Source organism: Harpia harpyja, chromosome 7 (genome assembly GCF_026419915.1).
Source record: "Harpia harpyja isolate bHarHar1 chromosome 7, bHarHar1 primary haplotype, whole genome shotgun sequence".
In the NCBI taxonomy this organism is placed as follows: domain Eukaryota; kingdom Metazoa; phylum Chordata; class Aves; order Accipitriformes; family Accipitridae; genus Harpia; species Harpia harpyja.
In genome coordinates this window covers 8,296,143-8,316,743 of record NC_068946.1, presented here as the reverse complement: position 1 = coordinate 8,316,743, position 20,601 = coordinate 8,296,143, and the positions used below count along the sequence as shown (strand labels likewise).

At 53.4% G+C, this 20,601-nt stretch overlaps 2 protein-coding genes across 3 annotated transcripts; one reads left to right on the top strand and one right to left on the bottom strand.

Annotated features, from left to right (window-relative positions):
• The first annotated feature begins 1,214 nt into the window (after positions 1-1,214).
• LOC128143926 (protein-arginine deiminase type-1-like) lies at positions 1,215-7,223 on the top strand. Its single transcript, XM_052791980.1, has 16 exons — positions 1,215-1,480; positions 3,036-3,216; positions 3,287-3,359; positions 3,434-3,495; positions 3,592-3,709; positions 3,797-3,922; positions 4,204-4,382; positions 4,461-4,564; positions 4,636-4,747; positions 4,832-4,939; positions 5,157-5,305; positions 5,446-5,590; positions 5,674-5,767; positions 6,073-6,152; positions 6,674-6,802; positions 6,885-7,223. Exons 1-16 carry the CDS (start codon positions 1,389-1,391, stop codon positions 7,116-7,118), a joined length of 1,986 nt encoding a protein of 661 aa, XP_052647940.1. The 5' UTR covers positions 1,215-1,388; the 3' UTR covers positions 7,119-7,223.
• A 778-nt stretch (positions 7,224-8,001) lies between these two features.
• Positions 8,002-18,410, bottom strand: RCC2 (regulator of chromosome condensation 2). Of its 2 annotated transcripts, XM_052791984.1 has the most exons (15): positions 18,203-18,410; positions 17,482-17,537; positions 16,334-16,408; positions 14,646-15,016; positions 13,465-13,558; positions 12,832-12,975; positions 12,593-12,724; positions 12,408-12,496; positions 11,924-12,038; positions 11,508-11,674; positions 10,426-10,606; positions 10,216-10,321; positions 10,013-10,085; positions 9,801-9,878; positions 8,002-9,499 (listed from the first exon to the last, which is right to left on the bottom strand). In XM_052791984.1, exons 4-15 carry the CDS (start codon positions 15,009-15,011, stop codon positions 9,395-9,397), a joined length of 1,650 nt encoding a protein of 549 aa, XP_052647944.1. In that variant the 5' UTR covers positions 15,012-15,016; positions 16,334-16,408; positions 17,482-17,537; positions 18,203-18,410; the 3' UTR covers positions 8,002-9,394. The 2 variants fall into 2 exon arrangements, with proteins under 2 accessions (XP_052647944.1, XP_052647942.1); XM_052791982.1 differs by lacking the exon at positions 18,203-18,410 and having other exon boundaries at positions 17,482-17,713.
• Positions 18,411-20,601: the final 2,191 nt, after the last annotated feature.

Here is a 20,601-nt window from a genome sequence, read left to right as displayed (position 1 = left end):
GGGACAACAGACGGTGTCTTTGGGAGTGTGGTGCATGCGAATCAGCAGGTAAGGGGGCTGCTTTGGGGGTTTGAGACCTCATCCCACCGCTAAAGGCTCTTAAAGTCCCTTAGCCCAGCTTTGTAGTTAATAATCCTCCCAAATTCCCTATATCAGCCGAAAAACCACTTCCCGTGGGGGAGACCGGCTCTTCACCCCAACATGGCATGGAAGCAGAGCCCAGCCCTCCTGCAAATCATTTTACACCTTCCGCAACAAAAAAATTTCCTTTTCCCTTTGCAGCCACCCAGTCCGTTCTTTCTCTCCCTCTTTTCAGTGCAAACAAAGCATGGCATTTCCCTGTGCTGAGGTGGCACCCTTGCCCGTCTCTCCTGCCTGTGCTGCCCTCATTCAGCAGAAACCAGCACCAGGAACTGAAACTGGTCCCCTGCCCTGGGCATTGCTTAGCCCTGTGGAACCCCAGGAGCTATTATGGGGCTAAAACCACTTTTTGGGGGCAACTTGTTCTTCTAGCAGTACTTTTAGAGGTGTAAAAGCGTAACTACACCTCCAGTACAAACTGCTGCAAGGCCGTGTTTGCAAGTGGTGCTGGAGAATCGGGGGGGGATGCTCCCCAAAAGGGTCACGCATCCTGCTTGGCCCCCCCCCTTTTTTTTAACCAAAAAGATTATTTCTAACCCCAGAAACCCCCTTTTCCCAGCAGTTACAGCTCTGCTGAGTTTCTCCAGCCCTGAGGAGCGATATTAAATTCCAGCGGCGCATGACACCGCAGGGAGTTGGTGGGGGGACAGCTGCATCGGCAAAGGGCTCTCCCACGCCGAGACAAGGATTTAATTAAAACAAAGACAATTAAAGCTGTGACGGGGTCTGCTGTCGGGTGACATACCAACCCTCCGCCCCATGCAGCACCCAGGTGATGGGGCAAGCACCCAGTTTGGACCTCCATCCCCCCTTAAAATAAGAATTAAAGCCACTTTTTCCAGCAGCTAGCAAATAAAACCCTTTAGGAGGAGAAATAAAACCCCTCCGAGCCCGGCGCTGGCATGGCCCCAGCTTAGCTCCGGTGTCACGCTGAATATTTTACAGCGTGGGTTAAGGGTGGCCAGTCACATCAGCAACTCTTTGTGTTAAGAGGGGACAAAAAACCCCACCCCCGAGCTCCTTAAAAAGAAAAAAAAAACCAACCCCTCGTGGGTGTCTTGGGGTGCTTTTCCCCCCCGCACCGATTCATGCTCCATTGCCAGGAAGCACGGCCGGGCAGCACGCACACCCAGCTCGGAGGTGGGATTAAGCCAGGCTTTGCTTAATCCCCTCCCAGCAGCCAGGCTTTATAAATCCCCTTGTGCCACCCGTCACAGCACCCAAGGGTGCCCCTGGGGCCCGCCAGCATGGCCCAGCAGCGCCGCGTCCAGCTCTCCACCCAGCGTCCCACCAGCACCGTCTGCGTGCTGGGCACCGAGCTGTCCCTGGATGTCTGCGGGTAAGCGGCCACGACGCTGGGGGAAAAAATAAAATCAGCTTTTTTGTTTTTACTTTTATCCCGTTAATCAAGCTGATAAAAATAGCTCGGGGTGGGGTGGGGGCGATGCTGTTGCTTGGGGTGGTTTTCCCAGGGGATGCTGAGCCCCACGAGGAAGGAGATGCTCCAAATTGCGATGCAGCGGCTGGGTGGTGACCCCTCCAAGGGAGATTTTGCAGTTTTGGGGGTGCAAAAAGCCCCCGCCAGGAGCTTTAAGTGATGGCCCAGGCTGAGTTTCATATCCCAGCTAGGCACTGCTGCATCCTCCTCCAAAATGGAAATATATCTCTGTTTTGGTGGAATGCGGAGAGTGAAACCTCTGTGGTGCTGCTGGCCGGGGCGTCACCTTCTGGCACCGGGTGTTTGAGCTGCTTTGCTGGCCCCAGCCCAAGTTCAATTGCTTTTCAGCAGCAGGTTTTGCTTTTCGCTTCCTTAAAGCCCAGCTCAAGCAGTAGCTTGGGGTTTTATTTTCCTTAATGCATCCAAACCCACTGGACCATCACTGCTGACAGCATCACATCCTCTCCCGCTGGCCCCGGGGTGGGTTTTTCTGCTTCATCCCGGGGACAAATCCATGTTTCCCTCCTTGCAGGTCAGGATTTGTGCTCCTTGGCCCATCGCCTCTGGCCTCTTGCACTGGGGTGGAGTGATGCGAGCTGCAGCTTGCCCAACCTCTGCAGCTTTGCTTTGCTCTTAAGGGGATGCAACTGGTCAGGGCTCACCACTGGCACTGCTGCGGGGTGAAATGCGAATATTTGGGAAGCCCTATGCCCAAAAAACCCCCTAAACAGCTCCAGGGGTTTGCTGCAATGGAATATTGCAGGATTTGTTGCAATTGCATTTTTCAGGACTTGTTGCGTTTTGCAGGGTTTATTGCAATTAATATTGCCGGACTTTGCATTTTGCCTCATTTGATGCAATTCAATATTGCAAGGTTTTGTGCATATCACAAGGTTTGTTGCAATTAATAATGCAGGATTTGTTGCCATTGCCTTTTGCAGAATTTGTTGCCTCTGGTAGGATTTGTTGTAATCGCCTTTTGTGGGATTTGTTGCAATTACCTTTTGCAGGATTTGTTGTAATCGTGTTTTGTAGGATTTGTTGCATATTGAAGGACTTGATGCAATTGCATACTGCAGGTTTTGTTGTATATTGAAGGACTTGTTGCAATTGCATATTGCAGGATGTGTTGCATATTGAAGGACTTACTGCAATTGTATTTTGTAGGATTCATTGTGTTTTACACGACTTGTTGCAATTGAAAATCGCAGGATTTGTTGCATATTGTAGGATTTATTGCAATTGCATATTGCAGGATTTGTTGCAATTGCATTTTGCAGGATTCATTGCATTTTGCACGACTTGTTGCAATTGCACATTGCAGGATTCCTTGCATATTGCAAGATTTCTTGTATGTGGCAGGATTTGCATCACGTGCGGATGTATGCACGCTGTATTATTCCAGCAATGCCCCCCACCCGGGGCTCTCACCGGGCTTTCCTCCCCCCCTCCCCAGATCTGCTCCCAAAGATGCCGTCGCCTTCCACGTGCAGGGGACGCCGGGCGTGAAGCTCTACGTGGTGCACGAGACGCAGAGCGTCAAGTTGCCCTCCAGCGTGTGCCGCTGGCCCCTGGCCACCGGCACCGAGGTGCTGCTGGCCATGGATGCTCCCAGCAAGGACGTGGGCGATGAAAAGGTGGGTGCTGGTGTGCCAGCAGAATCCAGCCCTTCTTTGCATGGTGGCGAGCACCCACTCCTTGTTGCAGGTCAGGATTTCTTATTTCAGGGAGGCCGGCGGGGTGCCCGTGGGCAGAGCCATGCTGTACCTCACCTGCGTGGGTAAGTGGAGGGGGGGGAACCCCCAAACTGTGGCGCCAGTGGGGATGCACCCCCCAGCATCCTTCTCCCCACAGAGGTCTCGCTGGACACCGATGCCAGCCGCAGCGGGGCGGTGAGCAGGACGCTCCTGGATAAGGTATAAGGGGGGGGGGGGAGCCCCCTGAGACAACTGTGGGATGTGCGGGGGGGTGATGTCTGACACCCCCAGGCCTGCTTCATTCCCTCCCCTCAGGCGACATGGACGTGGGGTCCCGATGGACACGGGGCCATCCTGCTGGTAAACTGCGACCGCGATGATCCCAAAGCTGAGACACTGGATAACCAGGACACTGCTATTCGCTCCTACGCTGGTACTGGCACATCCCATACAAGGAACCCCCTTTTTCCTATGTTTTTCCCTCCAGATTTTCCTTTCTTACAGCCCTTTTCCCCCCCAGACCTGAAGGACATGTCGCAGATGGTGCTGCGGACCCGAGGTCCCCGCACCATCTTTGCCGGCCACCGCCTTCTCCTCCACGTGGACTTCAGTGATGCCGATAAAGTTGGCGTTTTCTACGGTGGTAGTGAGTGCCCAACGCTGGGGTTTGGGGGGGGGAGAGACACCCCAAATTATGGGGGTTCAAGCAAAATGCTTGCAGCAGAGCTGATACCACTTCTGCAGCATCCAGCCTACATCCCATGGTGGGGCGTTTATCTGATGCACCGGGTGATTTTGCTCCACCCGTGCACGCTCCACGGGATCAAATATGCCCTTTTTGTAAGGGTTTAGCAAAAAAATAGAGCTGAAACACTGCAGAAAAGGGGTTGGCTGTTTAAGGAGGTTGCACGGTGCTTGCACCCACAGACAGCATCGCACTGGAGGAGTACAAGCACGTGCTGGGGGGCTTGAAGCTTGCCTACACCGTCAAACCCAGCCGGCATCAGGAGGAGAGCATCTTCTATGTGGAAGGGCTCGCCTTCCCCGACGTCGGCTTTTCGGGGCTGGTGGCTTTCCACGTCACGTTGCTGGAGAGCCCCGAGAAGGTACCAGCTGCGTGGGGGGTCAGGGTGAGCCATAAAGGGGGGGAGCAGAGCCCAAATGCTGTCCCCCCACCATCCCAGGGTTTGCTGGAGACTCCGATCTTCACTGACACGGTGGTTTTCCGCATGGCTCCGTGGATCATGACCCCCAACACGGCAGCACCGTTGGAGGTCTTCGTCTGCAGGTAGGTGCTGGGTGGGCGGCTGCATCCTGCCCGGTGCTGGATCAACTCCCATATCCCATTTTTCTTCCCAGCGTGGACAACAATGAGGATTTTGTGGCGGCCGTGGGTGCCATGGCTGAGAAAACCAAATGCCCACTCACCGTCTGCCCGCTGCTGGAGAACCGCCAGGACCGCTGGATCCAGGTGGGTGCAGGATGATGCCCAGCCCCATCCTCACTGCAGCAGCTCCAGGGGGGCTTCCCCCCATCTTTTCCATCCCTTCTGCAGGACGAGGTTGAATTTGGCTACGTGCAAGCCCCCCACAAGACCTTCCCCGTCGTCTTCGACTCACCCCGTGATCGGGGGCTGAAGGATTTCCCCGTCAAGAGCATCCTGGTACCTGACTCCTTCCTCCTCCCTCCCCAGCAAGGCATAAAGCTTTGCAAAGCCATAAAAAAAAATAGAATAAATCTATTTTTTTCGTGCTTTTTTTGGGAAGGGAAGAGCCAGCATGGAGGATGATTTGGGAGTGCTGCACTTTGGGTGCTTATGGCTTTTTTTAAACCGTTATCATCTTTTTTTAACCATTATTGCCTTTTTTTACACCATCCAGGGCCCCGATTTTGGTTATGTGGCCCGGCAAGCACCAGAGGGTGCTTCCAGCCTCGATTCCTTCGGTAATTTGGAGGTGAGCCCCCCCGTGACAGTGCAGGGCAAGGAGTACCCCTTGGGCCGCATCCTGATCGGCAGCAGCTTCCCCAGGTGAGGTGCAGGATGGAGGGTCAGAGCACTGGAAAAAAAAAAAAACCATAGGATTTTTATGCAGCATTTGAGGTTGGTTGCAAGTAGAGCATCACCTTGGGCACCCCAAAATGGCAGCTCCCCCCTTGTGCCCCTCACAGATTCGGCGGCCGACGGATGGCAAAAGCTGTCAAGGATTTTCTCGTTGCCCAACAAGTGCAGGCGCCGGTGGAGCTGTTTTCGGACTGGCTCCACGTCGGCCACGTAGATGAGTTTCTCAGCTTCGTTCCCGCGCCCGATCGGAAGGTAACGAGTCCCAGGGGCAGAAAAAAAGTGGGGTGCAACCTTATACAACCCCGCCCCAAATCATCCCTTTTTTCCCTTCCCAGGGTTTTCGGCTTCTCCTGGCCAGCCCCAGTGCCTGCTACCAGCTCCTCAAGGAGAAGCAAGAGGAGGGATTTGGCGAGGCGGTGATGTTTGAGGGTAGGGGGGAGGATGAAAAACAGGGCTCGATAGGTTCATTTTCCCTTTTTCCTGCAAAATCAATGGGGCAGGTGAATACACAACACCACAAAACCCAGCTAATGGCTGGAAAGTGCTGCTAGCAGCAAGGATGGGGGGCAGAATTAAGCAGAATTAATTAAAAAGCTGCACAGATTTGATTTCCTGGGTTGGGATGGAGCTTGCTGCCAGTGACCCCTGAAAGAGGGGAGCTCCTGGCTCAGACCTGGGAGTCTCATCCCAAATGCATTGGGGGAAGAATTCCTGCCCGGTTATCTGTGCTGCAGGACTAAAGGAGGTGTCCAAGCCAACGATCAACGAGATTCTGGCTAATGACGGTCTCCGGAAATTCAATAATTACGTACAGGTGAGGAAGGGGAGCAGGGGGCTCCCTTCCACCCCTCCTTTGTGTCCTTCCATCCCTCTGTCCATCCCTCCATTCTTCCCTCCCTCTCTCTGTTCACCCCCGCTCTCTGTCCCTCCATCCCCCCCATTCCTCTGTCCCTCCATTTGTCCACCCATCCTTCTCTCCATCCCTCTATCCCTTTGTCCATTCCTCCACCCACCCCTCCCTCTCTCCCTCCCTCTCTCCATCCCTTTGTCCCTCCATCTGTCTACCTGTCCCTCCATCTCTCCGTCCTTCTTTCCCTCCATCCAGCCACCCATTCCTCCATCCCTCTGTCCCTCAATTTGTCCACCCATCCCCCGTCCATCCCTCTATCCCTCTGTCCCTCCCTCCCTTTGTCCCTCCATCTGTCCACCCATCCCTCCATCTCTCCATCCCTCCCTCCATCCATCCACCCATTCCTCCCTCCATCTGTCCGTCCATCCTTCCATCCCCCTCTCCCTCCCCACCCCGGCTGACCCCTCTCCCCTCCCTCCCATCAGAGCTGCATCAACTGGAACCGGGACATCCTAAAGCGGGCGCTGGGGCTGGCCGAGTCGGACATCCTCGACATCCCCCAGCTTTTCCGAGGCAACGTGGCCACCGGCGCCGAAGCCTTCTTCCCTGACATGGTAACGCTCAGCATCCTCCCCCCAGAGGGATGTGAATTTTGGGGGTGGGATTTGCACTCTTACCAGCATCCCTGTGCTGCAGGTGAACATGCTGGTGCTGGGCAGACACCTGGGCATCCCCAAACCCTTTGGACCACTTGTGGGTGGGCAGTGCTGCCTGGAGGAGCGGGTGCGGGCGCTACTGGAGCCCCTGGGCCTCACCTGCACCTTCATCGACGACTATTTCTCCTACCACGTCCTCTCCGGGGAGGTTCACTGCGGCACCAACGTCCGCCGTAAGCCCTTCGCCTTCAAATGGTGGCACATGGTGCCCTGAAGTGGCTTCAGCACCCATGTTCCTCCTGCCTCCTCCCCAAATCCCTCTCCCCAACCCTGCAAGTGCCTTCAGCGGTGGCGTTGAAATAAAAAGGGCTGCAGCTTTCTCCTGGCCTCCCTCTTGCTTGGGTGCAAGGTTTGAAGCTTTGTTTTAAACAGGAAGATGTTTTTTTTTCACTCTCTGGTGGTATGGCACAAGGGCATTGCTGTCCCAGCACAGCAGTTAAAATTAAAATGGTTAAATGGTGGGTGGAAAAAAGCAGTGAGTAGGGTTATACAGTCCTCTGTCTTGCTGCAGTGATGTGTGTGCAAAAATGCATGTGCAGAAACACATGTGTGCATGCTCCAACCCACACGCGCGCAAGGCTATGTGTGCATGCAGATAAGCGTGCACAAAAATGTATGCGCATGCACAAAACTACATGCACACAGAAAAACGCACATGCATGTGTGCACAGAAATAGACATGCAAAAAAATACACTTGCATGCAAACCCAGGGCACATGCATGCAGAAAAGCACGCATGCATGCCCCTAGAGACAGGTGCATGCACAAAACCACGCATGTGCAAAAATCCACTTGCATGCACAAAACCACACAAGCATGCATTATAATACTCAGATATGCATGCATTGCCCTGTGTTTGCACCCTGCTTGTGAAATATTAAAGGGAAATGTTGGGGGGGGGGGATTTCAGGATGGAGGATGCTGTCGGCAGCAGGATGGTGCCCTCCAATGGCTGTGGATTTGCTTTTGGGGCTGCTGGGCGTGCATCACGGGGAGGGAAAAGCATCCCCTGCACATGTCCCTTTGGTTAAATTAATTAAATTTAAATTAAAAAAAAAAAGGGGGGGGTGTGGATAAAGCGAGCAGAGCGAGGGGTGTACACAATGACGTCGTTTATTTAAACATTTACTCCAAGAAATATAAAAAAAAAACCCATGAAGAAGACAATTACAGCACTAACCCAGGACCCTCTCCTAAAGGATGAGTTGTTCTGAGATCCTCGTGGTTCAGGATTCTTTTCTTCCTTGAGCCTCCTCCTTCGCTCGCCCGTGGCCGGAACAGGGCGGGCCGAGGGGGGAGAAGTTTAATCAGGCTACAAATTATTTTGCTGGTGGGCAGGATGAACAAAAATGATGCTTTTGGGGCAGGTAAAAGTGAGGTTTTGGTGATTTCTCCACCCCCTGTTTAACTGGGGCCGCGGCACCCACTTGTGCCACAACCACAAAAAACCTAATATTGCTAAAAGAGCGGAATATTTGACTTTTCCGCCCAGCTGCTCTCCCTGTCCTGGATATTTTCTCTCTAACACACCCTCAAAAAACCCCCCAAATAACCCCCAACCCCAAAGCAAATGAACTCCCCCCCACTTTTTTTACTGCAAAACTCCCCAAACAGGCGCGAACGCCGCCCCCGAGCACCCAGCGCGACCCGTTGGGGAGAGCGGAAAGGACTTAAAAAATTAATAAAAAATAATTCAAAATAAACCCTCCAAATTCCAAAATAAAAATTAAAAAATCACCCTTGGGTTGCATGGAGGCAGAGCTGGGCTCTGCTCGAAAAGGCACCTCGTTTCTCCAGCACAGTGCACAGCGTTGTAGGAGGGACTTTGGGCTGATACCAGGTGGAAATAATTAATAATAATTAAAACAAATTAAGAAGAATTCCAAGAAAAAGCTTATGCGATGCTTTAGGGCTCCCCTCTTCATACCTGAGATCTCCCTGGGGTGGGCGAGGGCTGCGATAGCGGGGAGGGAAACCCCAAAATGATGCTGGGGATGGGTTTGGCCCTTGGGGAATGTGGGATGACATCCATATCCTGAATCCCTCCGGGAAAAGGGATGCTGGAGGAGGGGGGAACCCCCCCAAAATTATAGCACCCAAAGTGGGGGGGTATTTGGGAAAAATGCCAAAAAATTGGAATATTGGGGAAAAAGAGGTGTTTTGCAGCTACTCTTCAGGTCCCCAATTTTACCCCAAGCCCACGGCCGGGGTTATTTGCGGCTGGGAAAAGGGGAAATAATAAAAAGTGATGCAGAAAAATACAAATAAAATTAAAATAATTAAAAAAATAACACCCCCGCCCCCCAAATAAGCCTGGATGTGCCAAAAGATCCTGCTACGGTCGGGAACTCAAAAAGCCATGGGAGGGGGGGGAATAAAAACTCCCAAGGCTTTGGAAATGGGAGAACAGGTAGTTAAAACCGCGGCTGGCTTGGAAAAGCGGGGTTTTTGGAGGGGGGGATCCCAGGTCCCAGTTTGGGGGAGAGCCCCTCAGATGGTGCGGGGGTTGTATTCGGGCAGCTTGCGGAGCTTCTCTTTTTCGGTGTCGGTCTCGTCGCGGGCGATCACCAGCGAGTGGGCGTAGCCCATGGCCACCTGGGATGAGGGCAAAGTGGGGAAACTGAGGCACAGGCCCACGCACCTCGTTCCCTGCTGCTTTTTCCCCCACCTACTTTTATCCGGGACTGTGTTTGAGCATCCCATGGGGTGTGATGAGTTGCATACAGCCTCAGCCACCGCATTTATTTAAGGGGGGGGCCCCCACGTGCCCTCCCTCCAGCACCCCATGGGTGTGATGAGTTGTGTATGGCCTCAGCCGATGTATTTATTTAAGGCGGGGGGGGTGGGTGTCCACGTGCCCTCCCTCCAGCATCCTCTGGTGGGGTCCCCCATTCACCTGCTCCGTGTAGATCCCATCCAGGGTCTTCACCTCTTGGGCGGCCGTCGAGGATTTGGGCTTGTGGTCCCCGTAGCCCTGCCGAGCGCATCCCATGGAGAGGGGAGAAAATCAGTGGAGCGGGTGGGAAGCAGCTGGTCCCTCCCGCTAGCGGCTGGGGGGGAGGTTTTGGGGTGTCAAGGGGTTGGGGGTCCCCAGTAAATCCTTCTTACCAGTTCCCCGAAGGTGGGCGAGGGACCCCAGCTGATGGTGCTCTCATCTGCCGCCACGATGATGCTGCTCTTCCTGCAGCGGGGTGCAAGGCAGGGTGACCCTGCGCCCCCCCCACCGAGCTGCCCCGCAGGCGGCTGCACCGCAAAACCCCAAGAAATTAGGGTGGGGTTTTTGGGGGGGGAGGGGAGGGCCTTGGACTTACCCACAGGCTAGGCTGCGGATTTTCCAGCCGCAGAGGTCCTGCACGGCTTTGGGGTACATGGTGGACTCCCGGGAGGTGTTGGTGGCACCCCAAAAAAACAAGCCGCCTGCAAAGCCCGGACACTGCCCGTCAAACTACGGCATCCTCTGAGCGTCCCCCAAACCGCTCCAAACAACGATGGATTTTGCTTTAAAACGCCCAAATCCCGACCTGTCTCGCTGACGGCGAAGGAGCATGTGTAGCCGGCGTAGATCTGCGCCGCCCCGCGCCCCGGGAAGTCAAAGAGCTTGACCAGCCGAGGCACCATCTCGTCCTTCTGCTCGGCGTGGCCCAGCCGCCCGTAGCCCCCAAATCCCCAGGAGAAAACGCGCTTCTGCGAGTCCAGGACGAGCTGGGAATGGAGAAATATCCCCCGACACCATGAGCAGCTGAGACCTGACCAGTTCAGTGCAGAGAAAACCGCCGCAGCCACAATAAACAGCATCGATTGCAGCGAGTATCGCAAATGCTAAATGCGCGCTGCAATTATTTATCCTTAAATGCACTCTGCAAATCGCTGTCCTTAAATGCACTCCGCAAATCTTTAGCCTTAAACACACGCTGCACGCATTCATCCTTAAATGCACACTGCAAATATTTATCCTGATATGCACGCTGCAAATCTCTATCCTAAAACGCACACTGCAGGTATTTATCCTTATATGCACAACGCAAATCTCTATCCATAAATGCACACTGCAAATCTCCCTGCTTATACGCATGCTGCAAAACTTTATCCTTAAATGCATGCTGCAAATCTCAACCCTTAAATGCATGCTGCAAATCTTTATCTTTATACACACGCTGCAAATTTCAATCCTTAAAGGCATGCTGCAAATCTTCATCCTTAACGTGCATACTGCAAAACTTTATCCTTAAATGTATACTGCAAATATTTATCCTGATAGGCACACTGCAAATTGTGATCCTCAAATGCACGCTGCAGATCTTTACCCTTACATGCACACTGCAAACCTCTATCCTTAAATGCACACTGCAAGTATTTATCCTTATGTGCACGCTGCAAAACTTTATCCTTACATGCATGCTGTATTTATCCTAAAATGCATGCTACAACTCTCTAGCCTTAAATGCGCCCTGCAAACATTTATCCTTACGTGCACCCTGCAAACACTTAATCCTTACGTACACCCTGCAAATGTTTAGCCTTAAACGCTCCTGCAAAGGCTTCCCCTTAAATGCATGCTGCAAATCTTTAGCAATTAATGCCTGCTGCAAATATTCACGCGTACCGTATGGTTGGCCCCGCACGCCACGTCCCGCACCACCACGTTGGGGACGGGCAGGATCTGCCCATCTTTGGTCTTTTCGATGAAGATGGCCACGCGGCGCGGCACCAGCTCGCAGTCGTACTCTATCCGCTGCGCCCGGGCGATGAATTTCCCATCCGAATTATGCCCTGCCGACGAGCGCCGGGATGAAAACGGGGTGTCCCCCCTCCCTGTGCCCCATTATTTCCAAGCCAGCTGCAGAAACCCCCTCTCCTCTTGCAACCCCCTTTTTATTTGCAGCTCCCACCCCCCTCTTTTTGCTGGAGGTCAAGCGATGCTTCAGTTGCCCACATGGGGAAACTGAGGCAGGGCGGGTTTTTTCCCCAACCCCATAATAGCGCAAAATTTTAGCAAAGCGCCCCAAAACAGCACCGTACCCAGCTGCCCGTACTCGGGGCACCCGAAGGAGTAGAGGTTTCCTTTGCAATCCATGATCATGCTGAATTCGGCCCCGCAAGCCAGTTTGGTGATGGGCTGCCCGTTGTACATGATCTGCGGGAGAAGCAGAGAAAGGGGTAAAAAAAAAAACCCCACCAAAAACTCGAGAAAAAAGGCAAAAAGCTGAATTTCCCAGGGGAAATTCCCAAATCCTCAAATCTGAGGTTTTATTTGACATTCTTGCCGTTTATTTTAAATTCTTGCCGTTTATTTTAATTTCTTGCATTTATTTTAAATTCTTGCATTTTATTTTAAACTCTTGCCATTTATTTTCCCACCACAGCCAGAAATGAATCCCTCCCCAAGAGGGATGTCCTTGCATCCTAAAGGGGTTTGAGCTCTTCTAGGAATTTTTTTCAATGAGAAAAAACCCCCCAAATCTGCCAGTTTTGCACCCAAATCCCAGGAGGGGAATGGCGATACCTGCGTAGGGCTGGGCACGGCGTCCGTCTGGTTCCCCAGCCCCAGCTGCCCCATTTTATTCTCCCCGAAGGCGAACACCGAGCCGCTTTCTGCAACATCAAAATGAAAAAAAAAAAAAAGGCGTTTTTGGGGCAAAATGGGCCGATTTCAGCCCATTTTCAGGTTTTTTTTTCCTCCCTCAATACCTGTAAGCGCCAAAGTGTGGTTACGGCCGCAGGCTGCCAGCACGATGGCTTCGCCCCCCAGCACCTCGATGAGCTTCGGGGCTTCCACCCGCTTCGTGTCCCCGTGGCCCAATTGCCCTTTTTCATTGCGACCTAGCCAAAAATTGTGATTTTTCGCAGCGAAATGGGAGGACGAAACCTCCTGGCATGGTGGCATGATCTTTTTTTTTTGGGGGGGGTACCCCCCCCAAACCGCTCACCCCAGCTCCAGAGCTTGCCCTCGGCGGTGATGAGCAGGCTGTGAGCAGCGCAGGGTCCCGAAACCACGCTTCGCACCTGAATACCTGAGAGACATCCGTACCTGTGCGGCCCCCACAAGTTCTGGCCCAGATTACGATATGCAACTGTATTTAAAAAAAAAAAATTTAATTAATTAATAAAAAAATTTAATTAAATATAAAGGCGCAGAAAATAAGCAGAAAAAAAATTGAATATAAATGTATAAAAAGTAAGCAGCGCATTTATTTTGCTTTGCAGGAGATCCAGCGCACTCCAAGGTCTGGCCCAGATTATGCTACGCAACTGTGAAAAAAACCCCTCCAAAAATATGAATTAATTAAAAATTAATTAAATATTTATGCATAAAAATAAGCAGAAAAAATGAATTCAATATAAAGGCATAAAAAATAAGCAATGCGTTTAGTTTGCTTTGCAGGAGACCCAGCGCACCCCGCATCCCAGATTACTACATGCAACTGGTTTAAACCCCCCCCCCAAATATTAATTAAAAAAAAAAAAAAAAGGCATAAAAATAAGCTGAAATAAATTAATTAAACTATAAATGCATAAAAAAGCAGCATATTTTGCTTTGCAGGAGCCCCAGCCCCCCTCACCTTGCTGCTTAGGCACTTCTTTGCGGCCGATCAAGTCCCAGTTGGTGGCTCCGAAGATGAGGAGCTGCCCCCGGCACTTGGAGCCCTCCAGTTTCTGCAAGGAGCCGGGAAACCATCAGTGACCGGGGGACGTGGGGGACCTCGGGGACACTGGGGACGTGGGGGGACAGGGGAGGACATTGGGGATGTGGGGGACACAGGGGACATTGGGGATGTGGGGGACATGGGTACTTCAGGGACATGGGGGACATCGGGGACACGGGGGACGGGTTGGGGGGATACGGGGGACACAGGGGACATCGGGGACGTGGGGGACATCGGGGATGTGGAGGACACTGGGGAAGCAGGGGGACATGGGGGACACAGGGGACATGGGGGACATCAGGGACGTGGGGGACATGGGGTATGTGGCGGACATTGGGGACATCTGGGACATGGGGGACATCGGGGCCACGGGGGGGACATTTTGCAATATGACCCCATTAAAGCACCTGCTGCCCCGTGCCCCCCCCCCCGGGACCCAAAGCCAAGCGCTCCCCTAGTTTTCAGCATCCCCTCGCAAATCAAAAAAGGGTTGGAAACTTGGGGGAGGGGGGTTGCTTTTGGCCCCCCGAAAATGTGTCGGAGCTTGTAAGAAGTCGGGGGGGTCTGATAAGGGGGGGCAAGAGGGATGAGGGGTGCTGCCGGATTCTTTTTGCCCCCCAAAAAGGGGGGAAAAGGGGAGTGATGCAAAGGGGGAGGCAGGTTGGGGGGGGGTTCCCCACTTGCGCAGTGAAGTGGCTCGATAAGGGGGGGCAGTGTGGGAGCACGGTTATGGGGCACAATAAAGGGGGTGCGACTTTGGGGGGTCAATTTGGGGGTACCCGGGGGGGGGCTGGCGGCATGCAATGAAGGGGTGCGTTAAGGGGGGGTGCATTGGGGGGGTGCGATGAAGCGCTGCGTTATTGGGGTGCATTGCGGGGTAATAAAGGGGTGCAATGAAGAGGAGCATTAGGGGGTGCAGTGGGGGGGTGCAATGGGGGGTGCATTAGGGAAGCGCAATAAGGGGATAGGATGGGGGGGGTAGAATGGGGGGTGCAGGGCGGCGATGCAACGGGGGGGTGCAAAGGGTGGGGTTGCATTAGGGGGTGCAATGGGGGGGTGTGCAAAAGGGGGTGCTGCCCTCCCACCACCCCGCTCACGATGCGCTCCTTGCTGTGCTCGGGCTCGCAGATAACGACGCTCTGGCCCCTCGCCGCGCCTCCTCCTCCTCCTCCTCCTCCTCCTCCGCCAGCAGCACCGGCCCCCCCGGGCCTGCCGGGCCTCCTCCCCCCGGGGCTGCCGTCCCTCGCCCGCCGGGCCGGGGGAGTTTCTTCCTCGCTGCTTCCTCCGCTGCTCCCCCCGCCGAGCTCCGGCCGCGGTCGTCGCCTCCCTCCCGCCGCCGTTGCCGCCGCCGTTGCCGCCGGGCCGGGCTTCTTCCTCCTCCTCCTCCTCCTCGTTACCGCCGCCGTCGCCCCGTTGCCCGGGCCCGTTTCCCAGGGCGGTCCCGCCGCTTTCCTCCGGGGCATGGCGGCTGGGGACGGGGACGGGGACGGGCCGGCGTCACCCGCCCGGCCCCACAGGCGGCCACCCCCCCTCCACGATGGCGGCGGGGGGGGGGGGGACGGACACACAGAAGTCTTGGGGGGGTCATCACACGCGCGCACACACACACACACACGGGGCCCCGAGTGGACTTGGGGGAAGTTTGGGGGGGGGGGGCAAAGGGATGGTTTGCAAAGGGGGGGTGCAAAAGCAGGGGTGCAAAAAGGGCGGGGGCAAAAGCAGGGGTGCAAAAAGGGGGGGTGCAAAGGGGGGGGCAAAAGCAGGGTTGCAAAAACGGGGGGTACAAAGGGGGGGCAAAAGGAGGATTTGCAAAGGGGGGGTTGCAAAAAGGGGGGATGCAAAGGGACGGTTTAAAAAAGGGGGGGCAAAAGGAGGGGATGCAAAGGGGGGGCAAAAGGACAGCTTGCAAAGGGGGGGGTGCAAAGAAGGGGTTACAAAGGGACGATTTGCAAAGGGGGGGTTGCAAAGGGACGATGTGCAGAGGGGGGGTTTCCAAAAGTGGGGTTGCAAAGGGGGGGGGTGCGAAAAGGGGGGGTTGGAAAGGGGCGATTTGCAGAGGAGGGTGCAAAGGGGGGGTTGTAGAGGGGGGGTGCACGGGGGGAGTGCAAAGAGACTATTTGCAAAGGGGGGGGTTGGATGGGGCGGTTGCAAACGGGGGGTGTGTAAAGGGGGTTTCAAGGGGGGGTTGCAAAGGGGAATTCACAACCCGGGGGGGGTTGCAAGGCAAGAAAACGGCCCGGAGACAAAAAGGCCCCCCCCCCTCCTCCCGCAAGGGCAGTGGAGGGGAGCTGTGCACCGGGGGGGGTAGGGGATCCCCCCTCCCTTCTCCCACCCCCAACCCCCCCCGCACCCCCACACCTGCTCTCGGGGGGGCCCCGCTTGTGCTCCTCCTGCCTCTGGCCTTTTTTACTTGCTTGTTTGGGTTTTTTTTGGAGGGGGGGGCTTTTTTTGTTGCTTGGGGGGGGATGATATTTGGGGGGGGGGTGCAAAAAAAACCCCAGCCCCCTGCGCGGCTGGGGCCGGCTCCCCCCCCCCCCCGGCTCCATCCCTCTCCCTCCGTGTGCCCCCCCCTCCTTTTTTTTTTAATTTCCCTTTTATTATTGCTGGTGAACAATGGGATCTCTGTCTGGCCCCATTAAACCACGTGGATCCGCCTGCCTTCTCCTTTTTTTTTTTTTTTTTTTTTAAAGGCTTTTTAAGCCCCCCCCATCCCCTTTCCCCTCCTCCTCCTCCCCCCCCGTATTCCCTGCCTCCCCCCCCCCCCACCCCTCCCCGAATTGCAAACCTGATTTTAGGGCGAAGGGTGCAGCATAAAGAAAGCAACAACTCGGGGCCTTTGCAATATTTTTGGTGGTGTTTCCTGTTGCAGAAAAAAGGAGGTAATTTTTTTTTTCTTTTTTTTTTTTTTTTTTTCCCTTTCCTCCCTTAGCGCCCACCCACCAGATGCACTTAAAATGTAAATATGAGCCGCCAGAACAAATGCTACAATACAAAACAGAAACACATGTATGGGCAGGAAAGGGAAAGGGAAAAAAAAAAAAAAAAAAAAAAGAATCAGCCTGCTTTGCAGAGGAAGAGGCTGCAAAAGTCCAGCTCGGCACACACAGCTCCATCTTTAGGACAGGAAGACTCGGGGAGGGTGAGAGCAAAGAATTAGAGCAAAGGGATTCCCCTTCTGCAGCAGCAGTGATGCTCACGCTCCCCTTCTTGCTAAGGGATTTAATTTTTTGCAAAGGAAAATGCCCACCTTCTTGCAAAGAATAATGATAATTATTTTTTGCAAGAGCAAAATGCGCTCGCTCCCCTGTTGCAAAGGGGTGGGGGTTTTCCCCCAAGAAATAAATGCATATATTGGCTTTATTGCAAAGTGGGTTTTCAAAAGAAATAAGTGCACGTGTTGCCTTTATCGCATAGAGTTTTTGCACTGGAAAAGTGCACTCCTTCCCCTTGCTGCAAAGTAAGATTTTTGCAGGAGCAAAGTTGTGCTCCCCTTCTTGCAAAGCAAGTTTTATCGCAGAGGGAAGACACACTCCGTCCCAAAAAAAGAGATTTTTTTTTGCGGGAGGGAAGGCACGCTTACTCTCCTTATTGCGGATTTTTTTACCAGGGGAAGATTCCCTTTATTGCAAAGAGAAATTTTGCAGGAGGGGAAGATGTGCGCGTTTGCCTTGACCCTCCTTAGGAGCTTCATTTTTGCTGTCCCTGCGCCGTCCCGTCCAGGTGCACCGGGACAGGATGTATTTGCAATTTGTGATGCATTTGCAATATATGATGCATTTGCAATTTGGGGACCTGGGCCCACGGGATGCTCAGTGGGCACCATTTGCAAAAAACACCACAAAACGCTCAACCGCTGGCAAAACCCTGGCGTTATTTAAGAAAAAGAACCTTCTCGGTGGTTTAAACAGGATAAAAAATTAGTATATTACTTACTGAATCATCCACGAAGCATCTCAGCACTGGGACGGCCCGTCCCGCCGCTGCTCCGGCTGGATTTGGGAGATCAAAGGTTGGATGGAGAAAAATATGGCGCGATGCGCTCCCCCGGGAAGGAGGCAAAGCAGCACCGCCGTCTCAAACCAGCAGCAACCCCCCCCCCAAAAAAAAAAAAAAAAGCCGGTGCAACGCTGGGGTTTTAAAAGGGCTTTTGTTGAGGAGGAATGATTTGGCGGTGATGATTCCCTCGCTGCCGGGATGGGTTTCGGCGTGCAGCCCGAATGCCCGGGCCAAATTCCCCTCCCATTTACCTGCTTGCCCCTATCAACGGCAGATTTTTCCCTTAAAATTTGGGGTATTTTGGGGACTGTTCTGCAGCTTTTTTTGCCCTAATTCTGGTAAAAATGAAAAATTAAAGTATCGCTTCCAGGAGCAAGGTGCAGGGTGGGACTGGGTTTATTTAAGGGTTTTCCACGATACCGATAGCAACACAATGTAATTAAAATGCTGCCAGCGCTGGAACCCGGCCAGTTGTCCCTAAAAATGTATTTTTTTCCCCCCAAAAGCCCGTTGGGTTCTACAGGCTGGATGGGAAGATTTTGAGGTGATCTCGGCAGGTTGCATCAGGCCGTGGGTTAAACTGGTTTTTCCTGGGATAGGGAAAAAACTGGTCTTACCTGTTAATTCCCAAGGGCGTCTGGGATGGGGAGCGACTCACCTTGGATAACCTTGGCCTTGCTTTGCCTTCCCCAGTCCTGGATCCGGCCATGGGGTTTGCATCCCTGGCCAATGATATTTGGGGTATCCCTGGGGATGGTGATATTCGGGATGCACCCGTAGCAATTGGAAAAGGGGGTTTGCAGCCAGACCCTCTGCAAAAATCACCCCGTCCCGGGGAGAGGGTGGTTTTGGGTGCAGCGTGGGAACGGGTCCCGGGAGCATTTGCATGCCCTGCCTGCAGCGAGGGAGCAAAAAACCGGCTGGTGCATCTGGCAGGAGATTTGCTGCAACAAATGCAAGTCCCTTTTCATGCTCCTTTTGCAGCCCGGTTGCACCGCCGGAGTTTTTAAGCAAGTTGCTGATGCTCTGGGAGATGATTTATCCTCTGGGTGAAGTGTACATTGAATTTTCCCAAGCATTTAGTGCAAGCGAGAAGGGAATTTAAGGTCTGGCTTGCCTCCGACCGGCGGGATGTAGCAGGCAGGTGGAGTCTCAGGAGGGATTTGCTGCCAAGAACCCTGTTTTGCTGGGAATTGCATGGTTGGGAGATGCGGAGGAAGCAAAGGATTAGCTAAAAAAAACGAATGCATATGCCTTGCCACCTTGCATGCTTTCTGTGTGCGGCTTTGTGCACCTCTAAGGGGTTTGCCATTGGGAAACCAGTGAGCAAAACCAGCCCAGCTGCTCTCTTGCATCCTTGCACCATGCACCAAGAGGTCCGGCATCTTTGTGATGCCACCGACAGCAGGTTTTGGTGCCTCCCTGCAAGGTCTTTCCAAAAAAAAACCTCGGGAGAAGTTGGGACACCTCTTGGAGAAGGTGTCCCAAAGCCTTCCCGGGGAGGATGCCAGCAGAGGGCATCCCCGGACCGGCTCCATCACCCCAATTACATACATCTCTCTAAATACATATATATATATATATTCATGTGGCATGGTTATATTTAAATAAAAACCCTCCCTCCATGCACATCACTTCTACCCCGTATCATATACAAGCACACGGCGCACCTATACAGATATTTAAACCCCAAATATTTAAAGTTCCTTGAAAAAGCCTCCATTCATGCCCATGAAAACAGGTTTATTGAGTTCCTGTTCCATTACATATTGTCAAGCTTTATGGGGAGGGTGTAAATGGGCACAGGGAGGGGTTTTAAATTTTTTTTTTTTTTGCTGGGGCAGGCTTTTGCTTGGTGTTTGCATTTGAAATTAGGCGTCGGTGGCTCTTGCAGGGGGTGGTGCAGGATGAGGCCAGCTGGGCTCCATCAGCAAAGCTGCAAGAGAAGGAGGTGGCTGCTTATTTAAGGGCTGAGCATAGATGCAAGCTGTTTGCTTGCTCAAATATTCTGTGGGTCCTTTCCCGGAGGGGTGAAGGTCTGGATCCTTGATGCAAAAAAAAAAAAAAAAATCCCTCTGGCAGACAGGATTAAATTGCTGTGATCGTGGGTGGGTGACACCCCCCCCACGCCACACCGAGCGTCCTCGATCTTTTGTGGGTGAATAAAACCACGTTGCTGGAGTTGATGGATTTTTTTGGAGGTTGCCCTGTATACAAGCAGGAGGTGCATGAAATTGCTTCCAAGCAAGGAGCTGGCAAAGAAACCTTAACCCTTACAGATGTTTGCAGTCCTGCTGCAAAAATGCAGCCCTGCACCTTGCAGGGGGGGATTTGGGGGGGGCTCTTAGCTGGTTGCTGCAGCCAGGACCCCCCTTGGCTTGCAGAGGGGGTGAGCTGCAGGGTGATATAATTTGTTTTAAATGTATTTTTGTTTTAAATTTATTTTTAATTTATTTTTATTTTTAATTTATTTATTGGGGGGGGGGGGTGTTTCAGCTCCCAGCACCCTAGGGTGGCCCAGCCCTGTTGACGCCTGCACCTAACCCCAGCTGAGTCAGTGCCGCCGGCACGCTGGGCACTGCACCAGTGCCAACACGCTGGCCGCGAGCAAGCAAATCTCTCATTGCTCCTGTTTTTGCTGAGCTCAGGGTGAGTTTTTTGGAACTGGGGGCACCCTATGGGTGCCAGGGAGGTTATACACCGGGGCGCATTGGTGCACCCTTGCAAGGGGGTTTGCAAATAGCTGCTGGGTGCATTGGGTGCCCGTGGAGGGGTTGCGTGTGTATAATTCGGGATGTGCGCAAGCTCACCCCCTTTGCCAACGCAACCGTGCCGGCACATGGTGTCATTGCCGGCCGGCACTGACTCACCGGGAGGGTTAGTCCCTATACATTCACGCGGATGTATGGCGGTTCTATATAGAGCCGGTTACGGGTCCAAAGTCCCCCACCGTGGGTGCACCGGAATCTTTCTGCTGGGTGCTGCGTGCACCCCACGGGTGCATTCCTGCTTGGCTGGAGCAAAGGCGAATGCAAGCAGCCTGCAAAGGGCTGGGTG

Coding starts and splice junctions, on each gene's coding strand:
- LOC128143926 (XM_052791980.1), top strand. CDS start 1,389: ATGGCCCAGCAGCGCCGCGTCCAGCTCTCCACCCAGCGTCCCACCAGC. Junction 5,768..6,072: donor CGAGGCGGTGATGTTTGAGG/GTAGGGGGGAGG, acceptor TCTGTGCTGCAG/GACTAAAGGAGGTGTCCAAG. Junction 6,153..6,673: donor AATTCAATAATTACGTACAG/GTGAGGAAGGGG, acceptor CCCTCCCATCAG/AGCTGCATCAACTGGAACCG.
- RCC2 (XM_052791984.1), bottom strand. CDS start 15,011: ATGCCCCGGAGGAAAGCGGCGGGACCGCCCTGGGAAACGGGCCCGGGC. Junction 13,559..14,645: donor AGCACAGCAAGGAGCGCATC/GTGAGCGGGGTG, acceptor GGCTCCTTGCAG/AAACTGGAGGGCTCCAAGTG. Junction 12,497..12,592: donor CCACACTTTGGCGCTTACAG/GTATTGAGGGAG, acceptor TTGATGTTGCAG/AAAGCGGCTCGGTGTTCGCC.